This window comes from Vicugna pacos, chromosome 8 (assembly GCF_048564905.1).
Source record: "Vicugna pacos chromosome 8, VicPac4, whole genome shotgun sequence".
Taxonomy (NCBI): Eukaryota; Metazoa; Chordata; class Mammalia; order Artiodactyla; family Camelidae; genus Vicugna; species Vicugna pacos.
Window position 1 is genome coordinate 1,032,640 of NC_132994.1, and position 17,462 is coordinate 1,050,101.

Below are 17,462 nucleotides of genomic sequence, written 5' to 3' on the forward strand. Positions count from 1 at the left end.
TTACATTATCTTTCAGTTACAGGCTCATCATTTTCCAAATGTAACTTAGTTGTTAACTTAAAGGCCCAGTCTGAATTTGTTTTTCTTTCTGCTATTCATCTACATTCCCTGAGCTGTTAATAGGCATTGAAATGCCTAAAATATGTAAAGGAAAAAGAAAAGTAGGAAAAGAAAAAGCCCCAGATGTGAATGAGCAAATAAGTCTAGAATAATTGGGAGTTGGCTGCAGTATTATATATTATTTTCTTAAGCTAATAAGTGGACTTTAGAAATACTTGAAACCTGGTGAGGCACTCTAAATAAAAATGTATCAATTGAAGTCTACATTTATTTGACTACATTACTTCAGCTTTTTTTTTTGTGAAAAAGAGACTTTCTGTTTTGCCAAGATCTAAACTTGAGTTAACTCAGAGGTCAAGGTTCTGGGCTAGTGGATAAAACAAGAAGAAGGAAGGAGTCATGATCTCTCACAGGTGGGTGGCCAACAAAGCTACTTCAAGGGAACGGCAGTCAGGCTACCTGTCACTCAGGGAACTCAGAACCCACCAAGACAGGCACCCACCAGGGAAGAGCAACTCCTCTCTAACTAAGCAGGCCTGCAGTTGTGTGAAATGGTGTAGGAAACGGATGGCAGGAGGCTTTTCCAATTTGTGATCTGGAGAACAGGGCTTCCGTTTCTATCTGTCTGACCTTGGAGACAACTTTGCAGTAACTGAACATATTGTGATAGACAGTGCCAACTCCTGGAGTCTTGGAAAAATGCTTTCCCTCTGGCCAAATGCACAGCAGAATTATTTTCCATATTCGGAATCCAGCTTCTATGAATTTTATATTTAGAGGTGCTCATCCCACTATAAGGACTTTCCAGCAGGGAGGCAAATGCTTTTTTGCAGCCCACGTTGGAAGAGCATGGACCCACTGTGGGTAACGAATGTGTTTCTAGCACAGTGTGAACTCAGGGCTGGGGTGAAGATGTAGGCACACCCCAGCTTGGCCCCGGATGCTGGGATGTGGGTTTGCAGGTGCTCTGTTAGGGGCTGAATTGCATTCCTTCAAAATTCATTTGCTGAAGCTCTAACCCCCAGGACCTCAGAATTTGGAGCCAGGGTCTTTATAGAGATAATTAAGTTAAGATGAGGCCATCTGAGTGGGCTGTAATGCAACGTGACTGGTGTCCTTTTAAGAAGAGGAAATCTGGACACTGATGGACACAGAGGGATGAGATGAAGGCATGGAGAAGGTGGCCGTCTATGAGCCAAGGAGATCGCAGACTCACAGCCTCCAGAATGTGAGAAAATAAATTTCTGTTGTTGAAGCCACCCCACCTGTGGGACTTTGTTACAACAGCTCTAGAGCCCAGTGCCACTCTGTTAGCAGTAGGAGCTGTCAGACTTCATGAGACAATCCACGACTACACGTGGGAGGGACGCAGCCTAAGGAGAGGGGCTCGGGAGCCACCAGTGACACTGGAGGCCGCCAGCGTCAGGGAAAGGAAGAGGGCAGTGTGTGAAAAGCCCAAGTTTAAAAAAAATTTTTTTTTAATTAAGAAAATTTTCCAAATCATTCTTTCTTTTTTCCTTCCAGTTTTATTGAGATATAATTGGTATATACTGTATACTTTTTTGGGGTGTGGGTGGGTGAGGTAATTAGGGTTTTTCCTGACGGAGGTACTGGGGATTGAACCCAGGACCTCATGCTTGCTAAGCATGTGCTCTACCACTGAACCACATCCTCCCCGCAACCCAAGGCCCAAGTTTTTAATAGAAAATTCTCTTTTGCTTTCTTATGACAAAAGCTTTACATGTTCATCATAGACATAATAGAAAATACAGATGAACAAAATGAAACAAAATATAAGCATGGTCTCACCCCGGGAGGTAACATTCATTGTTGTAAATCTTTCCAGAACTTTTCCTATAAATACATGAATCTACACACATACACAACCACACATGCACGCACACACAGCCAAAATGGAGTAATTTATTTCTTGTGATCCTTTTTCCATGTCAATAACTTTTAATTCACAGCATTGTTTCTAATATCTGATATTTCATTATATTGACTATATCCTAGAAATGGAATCAGTGGGTGGAAGGGAGGTGTCCAAGTGTAGGCATGTGGAAAGGCTTTCGATGCATGTTGCCAACTCGCCTTCCAGAAATGAGGCACCCATTTATAGTCGGAAAGTCTATTTTGAGGGCTCGAGAAAGCCTTGTCATTGGTAATTCTCGACTCAGCTGTTCACAGGGCTTTCAGCCAAATGCCTGGGGGGAGAGTGTGGAAACCAGAGGGCACTGAAAATCTGTGCTGCCAGGGACTCAGGACACTCAGGGCCTTGATGGGGGGGGGGCATCCAGGGCCAGGGAGGGGGCATTTCCTACCTGAGCACAGTGACAGATGCAGGGCAGCCTGGCAGGGCCACACGCACTGCAGCCAAGATAGGAGCTACGTGCTCTGCTGGGAGGGGCTGCGGGTCCATGGGGTGTGCAGAGTCGGAATATGTGAAGGGGAGATTCATGGGTCTCCCCTGAGAGTGGGGGGCTGGCCCAAGGATCTCTGAATGGGCTGGGAGAGACCCCAGGGCTGAGGTTCCCCGGATCTCACTGCAGGGAGCCTGAGGTCACCAGGATGACGCCGCCTGGTTGTTAATTTTATCCCTCTGGCTCTCAGGGCCTGGGAAAACACAGGTTGTGCTCGAGAATGAGCTCAGAAGGACTGACAGCCTTTGCAGATTTTATGTATTAACCAAAGATGTGATTTGATTTTGGTTCTTTGCCCAGTCTAAGCGATCCCCAGTGGGGGGAGGGGAGGCAGACTTAAAAGGAAAGCCAAGCTAATCTTAAATGTAGAAGAAACTGTTTTATTTCATAAATGTGAAACTACATGGCACTCAGTAAAACAGGCTGGTAAGGAAACTTCTGCCACCTACTATGATAAATTAAATAGGTTTATTCCTCTTGGGAGAAGAGTTTGAATTTGAGTGATCCTTAGAGAACTTTCAATAAGAGTCTTTCGAATAAAGATGAGCAGTGACCTCTGTTTATCTTAGGGGTGGACAGAGCACAGTAGGAAAAGGAATAGCACCTTCACTGTGGTCCAGAAAGGTGTTCCCCTTCTTACTGTGTTTCCCGACAGTCCCAGAGCACCTTGGCTGTCCTTGGGCCTTGGGCCTTTGCTGGTCAGACAGAACCCGTCCTCAGAAGGACTCTCATGTTCATGTGACGTGGCCCATGTCTGAGACACCGTAATACACTGTGGATTCGAGGGAAGAATTCACTTGTTGTGTGACTCCTCTGGAAATGGAGCTTTAGCTGCCAAAGATGCCTCCAAACGTCAACCTATGTCCGGTGCATTTGCCCAAAGCAGTGAAGACATTTGCAAGCAAACAAGCAAAGCAAACAATCCTTCCCATGAGGGTCATTTCCTTCCCTCTTCAAGTGGTACCACGGAGGATGGCTTAGGTACAGCCTCGCCCCCTGGAGCCTGGTGCATTAAGAACGGTCCTGGAAGGACAGGGCTTACCGTCGATCCCGGGTTTGGGCTGAGAGCTTTTGAGGCGCAGCGAGGGCCGGAAGCGGGTGCGGTCGTTGAAACTCCAGCTCTTCTGCACTTTGGTGGGGCTGCCCTCGGCCGTGATGTCGGCACTGGGGGACCTCCGGTCGCCCACCGAGGCCTGTCTGCTCTTGATGCTCTGGCCCCGGGGGCTGGCCATGCGCACGCGCTCCTTAAAGCTCAGCTTCTGACTGCGGACAACAGAGGCACGATTATTCCATTTCTAGCATTTTCTTCCACTCCACTTGGGAAATACTTGGATGAAACTGTGTATGATCATATATTTCAACAGACGACATGTTTTTAGCAAGGAGGGCCAGAGCAATATATTTTTGAGCTTTCTTTAATCTCTCTGTTTGCATTCGTCTGAAGTCAACCTCATTCAAGTCTGCACACCCTTCCTGGATTCAGCAGAAGCCTGGGATATCGAGTACAGCGGTGTTGACCCAGTTACACAGGAATAACCAAGAACTGGTTTGGTGTTCCCTTTAGAAACAGATTTTAGCTTGAACCTCAACCTTGAAGAACTGCAAAAAGTTACTTTTCACTTGGGAGCCTATAGCCTTGTCATTTCTAGGCATTTCTACAGGAAAACAGAGACGATGGCTACACACGCACACATACCGACATCTGCATGCATTTTATATTCCAGGCAAGATTATGAGATCCATAAATTCATGCAGTCTCAGGGCAGCTGGCAGCACGGTATGCTAAATTAAACACACAACATTTAAGGCCACCTTTCTTTTATGCAAACGTTCATTCTTGCGAGACAAAAACCACATGCGGTAGAGCGGTCCTCATTGACAATGAATGTGATGGCTAATTGATGGAATGAGACGTTATGTTCACTAAGACAATTTCCCACTCTTCATCAGGTTATTGATTTGCTGTGGCAGCTACTGGTAACTTATATGTATTCAGACCCAGGTCTCAGATGCCGGCAAGGCCTGAAATTGCTGCGGGTTGATAAAGGAAGCGTTATTAGAAAAATCTTAAGGGCGTCTCCAGGCTTCCCTAATCAAGAGGTGTGGTGTGATGTGCTGGGAAGGGCAGGTTGGAACCTGAGACTGCGGTTCTGGAGGCCTCATCTCTACCTTGAGGATGAAAACAGCAGCATAGCTAAGGGATTTTTTTTTTTGAGGGGATCTTTATGTAACCATTTTGTTTGTGTTCTTGTTTCGTTTAAAAACTACTGTGTCATTCATTAAAAGTGATGCCGGGATGAAGTGAGAGGCCCACCCAGGGTTCTTCAGGCCTAAGACCATGGAGGGGAATGGGGTCTGGGAGGGGCAGTCAGGATGCAGCCTTTGTGAGCCATGAAGGCAGGGTTCTCCTGGCCACAGGTTATCTGAGACCAAGTGGAGACTTTTCGTTTTCCACTGACCACCATGTCCAGTGTCCCCATCTGCAGCAGCCAACAGCAATTGTGTTCAGTGGAGACATGTTTTGTAGCTAACAAGAAACAGTAACATTTATTTTTCCATGCCAAGTTGCCTCACACATGATGTTCTAAAAAGATACCACGTTTGATGTGGATTTCCATAAAAACAAATCAAATAATGAACTGTAGGAGTCAGAAGTCTGGTGATGATAAACACGGGGACCATGCAGCCGACAGCTCCACTCTGAAATGCAGACACAGCCGAGGCCAGCCAGACTGAAGGCACGTGCACAACAGGAGGGGCGGTTCTGTGATGGAGTTGGTGGGGTTGGGGTTTTTATAAACAAGCCCATCAGTCAAAGGCTTTCTCTGCACTCAACACACGTGTGATTCAACGGCAGGTTACATTCAACAACAGCAACAGTAACATCATAAAACAGCATTACATTTTTTTTATTTTGGGAGGGGGGTAATTAGGTTTTTAATTTGTTTATTTATTTATTTAAATGGAGGTCCTGGGGGACCTCGTGCATACTAAGCATGCACGCTACCAGCGAGCTATGCCCTCCCCTCCAAAACTAAATCTTCTAATCCTTGGACTAGGTTCCCCATGTTGTCCAAAGCCTTTCTATTATTTCAGCAAATTCTCAAAGGGTTAGTGCTCACAGTGTCTCCTCTTCTCAAGCTTGGGTTTTTTTTTTAATAGTAGAAATTTCAAATCTCTTTAGTTTCAGCAAATCTTTTCCATCATTTAAATCTATGATGCTTTGGTTCAGTAACATGCCTCTGCACCTTGATTTAGATTAATGAATGGCTGAAGTTGACAGAGCTCCACTGTTAAGTGTTCTCACTCTATTTAATTAATTACCTGTCCTGGAACTAACATGTTGATTACCATACAAGGTCGGCTTTAGTTAATCTCAGATTATTTTCTCAAACTTTCAAGATATATCTTTTCCCCGTGCAACTCAATGAACAGGAAACTGAGAACGGCATCTAAAAAACCATTTAATATGAAATTTAGCTTTTCCTCTTTAGAAATTTCAATTGCTAAAAAAGTAAAAAAAAAATCAGTATTAAATCTGCCATGGTTTATTTACAGTAAAAAAATACTTAAAAACAGTTGCTCCTGTAAAAATATTCTGAAAAGTAGCCCTTATAAAACATTTAATATTATCTTTAAGAATTAATGAAAAGTGGAAATAATGTATTTTCTAAATCTTAGTAGCATGGAAAGCACTTAAAGTTGATATAAATGTTCTAGGTTCCCCTTCCTCTTTTCCTCTTTCTAAACTACGTGAATATTTGCCAATGTCTACTGTTAAAAAGTTCTCAAGAACTACTTTAAAGTGGCCTCAACATACTAGACACTGAACTAGAAAAAAGGATGCACTGTTTTCACTCTCTTCTGACATAGTTGAGCGTTAAGAATAACATCCTAACCCAGAACGTTTTAACCAAGCAGAATTTTCTTTTCCAAGGCAAAGATCTGTTCTGCATCCTCTTTTTTTTTTTTTAAATTTTGGGAGGAGGTAATTAGGTTTATTATTTATTTATTTATTTTATTTATTTATTTAATGGAGGTATTGGGGATTGAACCCAGGACCTTGTGCATGCTAAGCATGTGATCTACCACTGAGCTATTACTCTCCCTCCTCTTCTTGTGTCCTCTTACCAAAAACTCACTTTTATTAATTTTTCTAGCTCTTTTCCCCTTTGGAAATCAACAGAGCATCTCAATTAGATGACTATTCAATGGATTAGGTGGCTGTTATTGAAAACACACATTGTTTAAAAATAGAGACTTCCCTTGTCCATCGAAGTTTTCATTATTTTTCTGCTCTTTTTGGCGATATCTAGAAACCTGATTTTTGAGGAAGGTTTATGTAACAATGGTTTTAGGAAGACTGCCAAAGATTATCCCTAAGAGACAACAAGGAGGCATCTCTGCGGAGAAACAACCAAAAGGTCGCTGTGGTCATTAATTGCCGCATCTTTGCTTGTGTGCAGTCCCCTGTTCCTGGCTGAGAACTGTCCTTAGGGCAGACTGCACAGCCATCCTGCAAGGGAATTCTCCCCTCTCTTGGAGCCAGATGTACCAGGTACTCAAATGGTCCAGCATGCAGTCTACTACTGGTTGTTCCCTGCCAGGGAGCTGTGTGGCATCACTGTAACCCTCCAGTAATCCTCCCGGACTCAGAATGCGGTGGTTATTGTTAAACTTAATAAGAGTTTCAGCCCTTCCCAGGATAAGCAGTCTACAAATTCTTGCCTCAGGCACAATAAGGCAATGGAGCCGGAACCATCCAGTGCGTGCACAGCTAAGCATCGCCCCACAGCAAGGAGGCGCCAGGGCACTGACTGCCAGCACCGCGGGACCCTGCCTACTTGTCCCCGGGGTGGAGAGGGTCAAAGCAGGCAACAGGCAAGAGGACAATTACAAGCAGATTGGAAACCTCATTCAAGAAGTCCTTAGAAGAGTGAGCCTCTGAGCAGTGCTCAAGGAGGGTGGCAGTGTAACCTGATCATGCACCTGAGTTTAGCTGGCATTCTCAAGTCTCATGTCAGTAGCCGGGATGCTGGGTACCTCTGCTTCCGTGAGGTGTGTATTCTGAAGAGCTTCTGCTTATTACTAGAGAACTTACTAGGAGTGAGGGAGATAGAGTAGTACATTACTAAGCATTTCACCACCAGGAAAGTGCTTAGGGATTTTTTTTTTTCTTTTTTGAAAAACAAAGCCATTCGGTTTCACTGTTTTTCATATGTCAGTACGCAGACTATTTTGAAACACTAAATGTGTGATTGAATTGTGCAGCTCAAAATATACTCAATGCTCTTAATGGTTAAGTAGAAATAATTAGATTTGAAATAGACATCACAAATGATGGTAGTCTCTGTCTTAGCATCTGTGTCATAGGAAAATAAGAATTAAATATTTTAGGATATAGCGGCCCTGGTCATTAACAGCCATGCCACACTATATACATGATTGAGGAATAAAATATTACAGAAGTTTAAAAAATAAGTATATAAAGGACTCAATGAAGCAGATAACATTAATTGCTTTGAAATTTTAAAGAAGTTCTTGATTTGCATGAAATAGCGGCAGTTGTAGTTAATACAGGTAACCAGCTGTCAGAACACATGTTCAAAAAGACAGAAGAAAATATTCTAGGTAGCAAGTTTATAAACAAGATAGTATTTTTCTTAAGTCTTACGATGTGTTTTTAAAGACTAAATCCTTTCCCTCTTATCAATAAATGTGAACAGCAGGAGAGACCATTTTGAAACAAAATGTTTTTGAAGCCACCTAGCATTTTGCCGATAAGGACACAAGTCAACAACGCTGAAAAAAAAAGTCTAGTCTTAACCGAGTTTACTTTAACAACACGTGCAGATCACTCATTGCACAGAGAAGAAAGGAAATGTAAAGAATGGAAAATAAATGCAGAAGAACTCTGAGTGCACAATCTTTTCCATCAGTGTTTTAGAGTTTTATCTTGAGAGTCACACTTCTCAGAACCTAACAAGGCAACCACTCAGGAGCAGTTTGGACAAAGCATCCAGTAGATCATAGCACAAGACTGCAATGTAATAAAAGAATATCACGAAGGCTTTAACATTTAAGTCAGGCATCTTGGGCAAGGAGGGTGTAGCTCTGTGGTAGAGTGCATGCCTAGCATGTACCAGTGCCTCCATTAAAAATAGGCATCTTTACAGCCTTCTCACGAGTACCTGTGAAAGCAACTTCAGAGAGTCTACGAAGAAGTCTTCATGCCCTATAACCTGCAGTTTAACTACAGAGCAGGCACAGAGCTAGCAAGTGTTGATGAAGGATGCAGGGTAAGCAGAGGCAGTGAGATTCATGGATAATCCCCAAACCTACGCTGCTATGAGCTATGCCTGCAGCAATAAAACTGAACAGGTCGGAAGAGGGAAAAGCTCTCCTGAACCATTGTGGTGACTAACTCACAACCTAGTCCACCTTGAGGGTTGACTTTGTCGAGGAGGATGGGAGGGAGGTGAGAATACGGGCTGAATCCAACCAGACGGGTTTACAGGGAAATTCTGTGCTCCAAAATCGACAACTTATACCCAAACAGAGAAAAACTGTCCAGTTAAAAAAGAAATGAGTTGGAACAATTACTTAATGGGATGATGAGTTAGAATAAAATCAATAAACATGATTTACCACCACATATGAGATTACAGTTGTTTCCATGGGAAGACAGAGGAAAACAAATGAACAATTAAACGCTAAAGAAGTTGTATTTATGGCCTCAGTAGAGGAATAGGTGTGGTAGGGACACACCTCAACCCTGCACCAATCTTCCCTGTTATTCAGTTGAGCTACATGAAAAAGCTCTTCTTGATGGTTTGTATTTTTAAAGAAAGTTCTTGAATCTGTCACAAACCATGCGTAACCAGCTTGGAACTGGATGTCTTTCCTTAACCTGAGACATTGTATGTGAATTTTTTTAAAAAATGTATCTTAACGTCCGTGTTGAAAGGCAAAATCTTTCTCTTAGGCTTTCTCTTCTCTTGTTCTGCTAAAACAAGAATGTTGCAAAGGAGGGAATCTAGTTCCCTGAGGGTGTATGTGAACCTGTGTGACCCCCCACAGAGGGGCCTGATCTACGGTTGTGACATGTCATTCAGAGGGAGCGAGTGACAGGCCCCAGGAGAGGGGAACTGGCGGTTGTACCAAATTCTTCCACCTGTGGGTTACTCCTAGTTCTTAAGTACAAAGAACCCCCCTGAGGAAGGATTTAGGAGATGCCAGGCTCTGAGGTATCTGGAGGATAGCAGAGTTGGCTGAAGCGTATCCATGCTGATTATCTGAACCACCAGCGATAAACCAACGGCACCAACAGTAAAGGGCTCTGTGCGTGGGCGGTGTTCATCAGTCCATCTGAAACTGGGTCGAGCATTGATGGACAATATTCTGGACCCAGATTCGCTCTCTTCCCCAAGGGAGAATTCTCATGATAAATGCACGTTCCTTTGTGCATATTTTGCAGGAGTAAGGGCAACTTAGTCATTTTTCACCTAAGACAGTCCTGTTGCTACCGTCCTTACAGTAAAATAGTCTGTCCACAGTCATTATGTGGGACCATGCGTTTCATTACCTAAGGAGCCCAGCAAGGTGGAAGGCAAGGTAATATGAAAATGGGGGCTTCAGCTTATTTTCTTCTGATGATTGAAAAAAAATTTTAATTTTTTTCCAATTTTTAACTTCTTTTGGGGGGTTAGGTAATTAGGTTTGTTTATGTATTTATTCCTTTATTTAACAGAGGTACTGGGGATTGAAACCAGGACCCTGTGGATGCTAAGCACGTGCTCTACCCCTGAGCTCTACCCTCCCCTCCTTGAAATGGTTTTAATGTTTCACTTTCTCTCTTCTTACATTCCTCCTCTTTTCCACTTTTGGTGGTGTTTTCTCTCTCTTCCCAGAAAGTACCTGACGTTGGGGATATTTTATTACTCTATCCAAGAATTCTTTATTCAGCACATTCTCTGTCATAGCTCTACACACGGTGATCTGATATGTAACTGGGCACAGAAGACCCGAGGGTATGATTATGAGGCGTGAGGTAAGGCGTGCACACCAAATACTAAGACAGGATGTGTTCAGGGTGGTTTTGGCTAAATGTCCAATGACAACAGAGAAGCAAGAAATCTCTGTGTGTGATTCACCAAGTCAAAGGCATAGCTCAGTGGTTCTGTACATAATCAAACCTAGAGGTGAGTGAATTTTGACAGCCTCAGACACAAGCATGCAGAATACATCTTAATGTTTTAGGTATATGTGAACATTATGAAATTTAAAACATTTTGCTGCTAGTCTTTCTGAACTGTGACAGATGACTAGGAGGTTCATGTTTGGACCCAGGGGCCGAAGCTCAACAGTGACCCTCGAATTCTGTGGCACTGCCTTGGGGACGATTGTCACCAAGAGGTGCACCATCCCTGTGTCAGGCCAAGGTGGCCCCTCACTCAGGACTGCCAAAGAACTTGTACATATGCAGTCATTGCCCTGTGATTCACGCTTTTCCCTCGCAGGTGTCAAAAGCTGTGTTTTGGAGGATAGAATCAAGACAGGTGACCTTATTCTCAAGTAGCTGTGGAGTTGTTGCCAAAGATGGTCCTGCTCTTAGGGCTTGGAGACAGGTTACTCTTTTTTAAAAAAAAACATGGTTTTCTTTCTTTATTTTTTGGTGGGGGAGGTAATGAGGTTTATTTATTAATTTATTTAATTTTTAAAAATCGTGGTACTGGGGATTGAACCCAGGAGCCCCTGCATGATAAGCAGGTGCTCTACCACCGAGCTATACCCTCCTCCCAAGGCAGGTTACTCTTTGAGATGATTTGTACAAGGATAGTTCTGGAAACAAGAAAGACTTCAAATATTACTTAAGAGATGAAAACAGCTTATGAAGACTATGATTTGCTTTAACTTTTTTTTTCAAGTAAAGTTACAACAGAAGGATGGTGGGGTTTGCATGGAGTCTGGACAAAGGAGGACTAAGCAGTCAGAACTGTTCAGTCTATTGGTCTATTTAAAGAATATTCTGAGTTTAATGACCAGAACTTCTCTTTGGGCAGAAATGTCTCCAAAGTGGAGAAAAGCTACTCTTTAAGTTATTCAAACTTTCTGGAAATATCACTCAGAAACATCCAATGCCTTTTGCTTTAAATCTGTGCCTACCAAATAAGAGAAGGGTCTTCAATGGCACCCACTGTGTAGGTTCACCTACTCTGAAGGAGTGTTGTAGGTCCTACTACATCTGTCTCACTTCCTGCATGAACACATTTATGTTGTGGTTTGTAATCTTTTAGATGAGATCAGGCGCATTCAGGGAGGTACGGCTGTAGACTGGTTTGTAATCTTTTAGAGTGTTGGCTGATGTAATGCAGAAATGGATGACCCGTGGAAACAACCTAACTGTCCATCAACAGATGACTGGATTAAGAAGTTGTGGTATATTTATACAATGGAATACTACTCAGTCATAAAAAGAATAAAATAATGCCATTTGTAGCAAAATAGATGGACCTGGAGACTGTCATTCTAAGTGAAGTAAGCCAGAAAGAGAAAGAAAAATACTGTATGATATCAGTCATAGGTGGAATCTAAAAAAAACCAAGGTGACACAAGGGAACTTATTTACAAACCAGAAACAGACTTACAGACATAGAAAACAAACTTATGGTTACCAGGGTGGGGGAAGGGGGTGGGAAGGGATAAATTGGGAGTTTGAGATTTGCAGATACTAACTACCTAATGTATAAAATAGATAAACAACAACGTCCTACTGTATAGCACAAGGAACTATATTCAGTATCTTGTAGTAACCTATAATGAAAAAGTATGAAAATGAGTATATGTATGTATATGTATGACTGAATCATTATGCTGAACACCAGAAATTGATGCAACATTGTAAACTGACTATACTGCAATTAAAAAATGGAAAAAAAAAAGACCTAGAGACTCATCACTCCAAGTGAACTTTCAAAACTAATTTCAGGACTGAATAAATATACTATGATTAATGTCATCAGTGCAACAGTACAAAGCTAAAGGCACAGTCCCTGGACTCCCACTGGCCCCTATCCAGGGACCAGCTCTGGGCAGGCGGATGCCTGTGTTCCCTAATTACTGGAACATGTGGCAGTGACGGGAAAGAGACTGTGTCCCAGGTGGGATTCCAGGCACCTGGGGTTCTCCTGCCGGTTCTGCCTCTATCGCTCCTCACCCCAGCAGTGCTGGGACCCACCAGGCTCTGTCCTTCAGGGTTTTTCTCCTAAACCCACACCCATCTGGCACTCACTAACCCAGACTGAAATATTCTCTTTCACCTCCTGTTCCTCCTAGACCTAGCTTTCTGCTCTTTGATCTGAGAAAGCATTTCCTTCCAAGGCATGAAAGAATGACCATATGTTAGTTGATAAAGTTTTCGGTTGTATTGTTTTCCTCCTAAAGGATGGGAGACTCTTCTTTTGAATCAGATCACTGAGCAGACCTCAGCGCTACGTGAAGTGGAGATGCTTAAACAGATGGTTCTTACCTCCCGCGCACAGTTGTCCTTTTGCTAAAGCCCCCATAATGTCTCACTTTAAAAGAAGGATCCTATGCTTCCTCATGGAATTTGAATACTAGGGTAAGTCTTCCATCTAGGAAAACAGTAGCCAGGAATAACCAAAGACCACAATTATTATTTTCCCCCCAGAATGTTCCATGCTCTGCAGATTGTAAAACTCAGGGAGCAACTTAGGGAAACAAACTTATGCTCCCAAGGGGGGGGGAAAAAGAAAGGAAAAAAGCTGATATAACAGCAACCTTCCTTTGCAGGCAATCTTGTGAAAGGTCACTTTCAACCATCTTGTATTTGTTGATCAATTTTACTCACACGAGACACATTTATAACATCGGTTTAAGCATCAGATTTATCAACAAACATGTAGCAGAATAGAAATCACAAACCTGCTTGATGTTTCCCCTTGCTCCTTCCTTCAGGTGCGTGCAGACAGAAGAAAAATGATGATAACTGGTGAATACATTTATAGCACTTGATAACGACCACAGGGGGAGGCTGGGGAGTCTAGTACCTTAGTCAATCTATTTCAAGCAAGATGTGCAGAAGCAACACTCTTTTCAATAAACATAGCCAACTTTCTAACCTGTATCCGTGGTGGCACAGAGCTGGGATAGCACCACATTCGTTTAGCAACAGTGATACTGCCCCTGTGTAACCCAAGACTCCAGACGCCTCATTAGTCAAAGTTCTCCACCCTTAAGGAAAAGTGGTTCTGGTCAACAGCATCAGCAAACTCAGAGCGGTGCTGGCTTCTCTGACGCTGTAGTGTCTGGGGTTTAGGCTGACTCGGGGGTCTCTTAATCTGGTTCCTGTGTGACTGTGGTCTTGTACTCTCAAGCACCTGTAGACGCAAATTTTGTTTCTGTATTGTATAAGGTATGAGCTCCCTTGGAGTAAACCAGGCACGTAGGGAATCTAGCTCCGTGCTGGGATTGGTAACCCACTTTAGCAGATCCGAGTCTATGCGGCATGGGGGAGGGTCCCTGCTCTTTGCTGATAAGCCCGTGTGTCCTTGGGCAGGCCCCTCACTTTCCCGCGGCTCCTGATCTTCCATGTAAACTGATCAGGCAATCTCTTGGGATCAGACAATCTCTTAATTCCAAATTCTTAAGGGACCGCATGGCATCTCTGGAGCTTGTTAATTCCCCACAGCTTCATAAAATAGCTGACTTGTTTCCTCAAACAGCACCTTTACCTGGGCCTCACCCTCACATGGCCTTGAATCCCTTTAAGATGAAAATCAAGAAATATGTTCCTTTTATACATCCTTCTGCGGTTAAAACAAAACTTGGAGAGAGCAACTGCAAAGACCTCTAAAGAGCGTGTGAGAGACCGCGGGGCCAGAAAGGAGTGGGTCTGGGCGGCTCGGCACCTCCTCCCCCTCCCCCTGCCCTTCTCCCCCTCTGCCGCTCCCCCTGCCCTTCCCCCACGGGACAGTCTCCACACCTCTCTCCCAACCGACTCCCGGGACAAGGTGGCGGAGTCCCAGTATCCCGCTGCAGCTCTAAAGCTGGGGAACAGAAGCACGGGTTGTTGTTTCCCATGGATAACAACATCACTGATGACCACGAGGATGCTGTTGCTAACCCAGTCTCTTCCCTGACCACCTATTTATTTTGTTTTTGGGTGTTTTTCTTTTTTTCTTTTTTTTGGTTTGTTTGTTTCATGGAGGCACTGGGGATTGAATCCGAGGTGCTGCATGCTAAGCATGCGCTCTACCACTGAGCTATTCCCACCCCACCCCAACCTGTTTAATATCGCACCCCCCAGGGCTCCCTAAATTCCTTCCCTACTTTACTTTCCTCTGTGGCACCTATCACCCTCTACTCTGTTACATCTCTTACTTATCTGTTTTTACTGTCTCTTTCCAGAGTCCCTTGAGCATAAACTCCCTGAGGCCTGAGATTCTGTTTGTTTTTCACTTGCGCCACCAGCATCCCTTGTGCCTGGAACAGTGCTGTGCACAGGATAGGTGATGTAGGGGGAGCCAAATTCGGCACCTCAAATGTGTCTCTTTGGCCAGAGGATAAATTTAGGCTGATAATTTAAAAATTTAAAAAAATTATTATTATTTTTTAGTGGGGGAGGAGGTAATTAGATTTATTTATTTATTTATTTTTAATGGAAGTACTGGGGACTGAACCCAGGACTTCTTACATGCTAAGCAGGTGCTCTACCACTGAGCTATACCATCCCCTCAAGGCTGATTATTTTCAAGAATCAGAAATCTCGGGAAGTTTTTCTTGTTATCGCTCCCTTAACTGCCTAAAAGAGTTTAGATAAAGGGCTTATTCCCCCAGAATAGAGCTGTCACCAGTTGGGTCTGCAGGGAATATGGGCCAGGTGTGGTGGTGGGGTACCAGCAGGGCTGGGGGTCAGAGTATCCCAATCACAGTGACGGTCCCAGTGTCTCCGCAGGCCCAACAAACAGTCATGTACCAAATGCCTGCTCTTCTATCTCCACGTGAATTGCCTCCTCCCCTTTGAAGCCCCAAACCCCCTACTCCAACATAGTCTTCTGTCTGTAGCTGAAGAAGGTATTTCAGGGGAGGGTTTCAGCCTTCTTGTCCAGTTATTCAGTTTTCCTGCATCTTTCTCATGTTCACATGTTGTTAAACTTTTGTTTGATTTTTCTCCTGTTCATCTGTCTCATGTCTATTTAATTCTTAGACCAGACAGAAGAACCCAGAAAGGCAGAGGAAAAATTTTTCCTTCTCCAGCAGCGCTTGGTGAGCACTTATTGAATTAATGTAACAATCTTTCCCTGCAGAAATTGTTAGTCCCTGAATGTTATAGGAAATACACTATGTAAATAAGACATTTTGGTCTATTTCTTACTGTACCACTCTGTGCTCAGTAAGCCACTTAGTTATAAATGTAAAAATATCCCTTTAAGTCACTGTAAATTATTCTCTTCACTGACCTGCACACCTGATTAAAACAGGATTGCTTTCTAAAGCAAAGGTTTGGAAACTGGCTGCAGGGATTTTGTGACTCCAAAACCATAGGCAAAGTTTTGATTTTTTTTTAATGCGTTGAATAGTTATCTTGGGAGAGAGTCACAGTTATCATCATGTTCTTAATGATTTAACAAAGGAAAAACAATAAGAACAACAGAGATTTAGAACCCCTGCAATTTGGAACAACAAAGCATCGCTGAAGGAAGAGGACCAGGTTCCCATGAGCATTGCCAGTGATGCTGTGTCTCTCTGGGCAGATAACTGTCATTCAGGAAATAAGGCTGAGATCCCGAGGTTAATGAGGGGTGTGGGGAGAGGAGTGTGAGGGGGTGGTTGGTAGTCACACTGGAACAGGATGAAGACAAGTGTTTGCATAAAGTATCCTCCATCCCCACCCCACTAAAAATAGGAGAAATATCAGAAAAAAGAGAGAAGTAATGTGAATAAAATAACAGTTTGTGCACTGGGAGAATTGGAGTCATTGCTGAATCATTTTTCCAGGCTTCAGGATGACTTCTAATCCCCCAAATTACAGGAATTGGGAAGCCGAATAATCACGTATGACAAAATAACAGACCCCTCTCTCGTCACTTGAGACCTTCTCCTGTTTCTTTCTTCTAACCTTCCTCTTACACTTGTACCGAGCAACTCTCATGAAGACAAGACATGTACAATTTCTATTCCCACTTTTGATTCACATCCCCAAAGAACGGATGGCACAAGAGTTATATTCCTTTTTTGTTTTAAAATGCTACAACTCTGAAAGCATCTAATACTCAGTAAAGGGCATTTAGCTGAATTTTAAGATCGAAGTGAAAGGTGGGTTCCCGTCCACACAGTCACTCAGCCACATCCATGCTTCTGTCTTGTTAGGGTCCATCCCCTCTAAAATCCTGTGGGTCAATGACTCTCTCTGTCACAGGTGCCAACACCATTTTGACCCCAACTTCTAGGAGATGTGTCCCATTTGAGCTCAGAAGTGATCCTGGCCAGCTCTTGACCATCACTCTGTGGATGGGAAACTGAGGCCCAGGACAGGACAGGGAACAACGGAACAGATTCTGGAGGCTAATGGGGGACCCGCAGCATCACTAATCTCCTCAGAGACTGCAGTGCCAGGGAACAAGTCATGCAGGTTTCCCCAGATGATTTCTCCTCTGCATCAGTGAGAAGGAGGTTTCTCTGACAGAGCCACCCTAGCCAGCTGCCTCGAATCCCATGAAGCTATGAGGACTAAGGTTTTCTTGGGCTATGAATGACACAGCAGGTACTCTAACATACCCTAACTCAGCTAAACCCTTTTAAAACTTGAACAACCTGAGGATCTGACTATGGTGGTCCAGCTGGGTGACTCACAGAAAGCCTTTCCCTCGACTTACTTGCTTTGGTTGATTCCCTGAGGATCTTCTTTAATTAGGTGGTGATTACGATTTAGCATGTGTTCTGTTAGTTGGACTGGAG

At 43.5% G+C, this 17,462-nt stretch overlaps 1 protein-coding gene across 4 annotated transcripts in view; it reads right to left on the minus strand.

The window, feature by feature from the left end:
* KCNQ5 (potassium voltage-gated channel subfamily Q member 5) overlaps window positions 1-17,462 on the minus strand; it is a 456,708-nt gene that overhangs the window by 46,682 nt on the left and 392,564 nt on the right. For all 4 annotated transcript variants that reach the window (XM_072965455.1, XM_072965458.1, XM_072965459.1 and 1 more), the window contains one exon: window positions 3,526-3,746. In XM_072965455.1, the coding sequence (XP_072821556.1) occupies window positions 3,526-3,746 (221 nt within the window). The remainder of the gene's footprint in view (window positions 1-3,525; window positions 3,747-17,462) is intronic.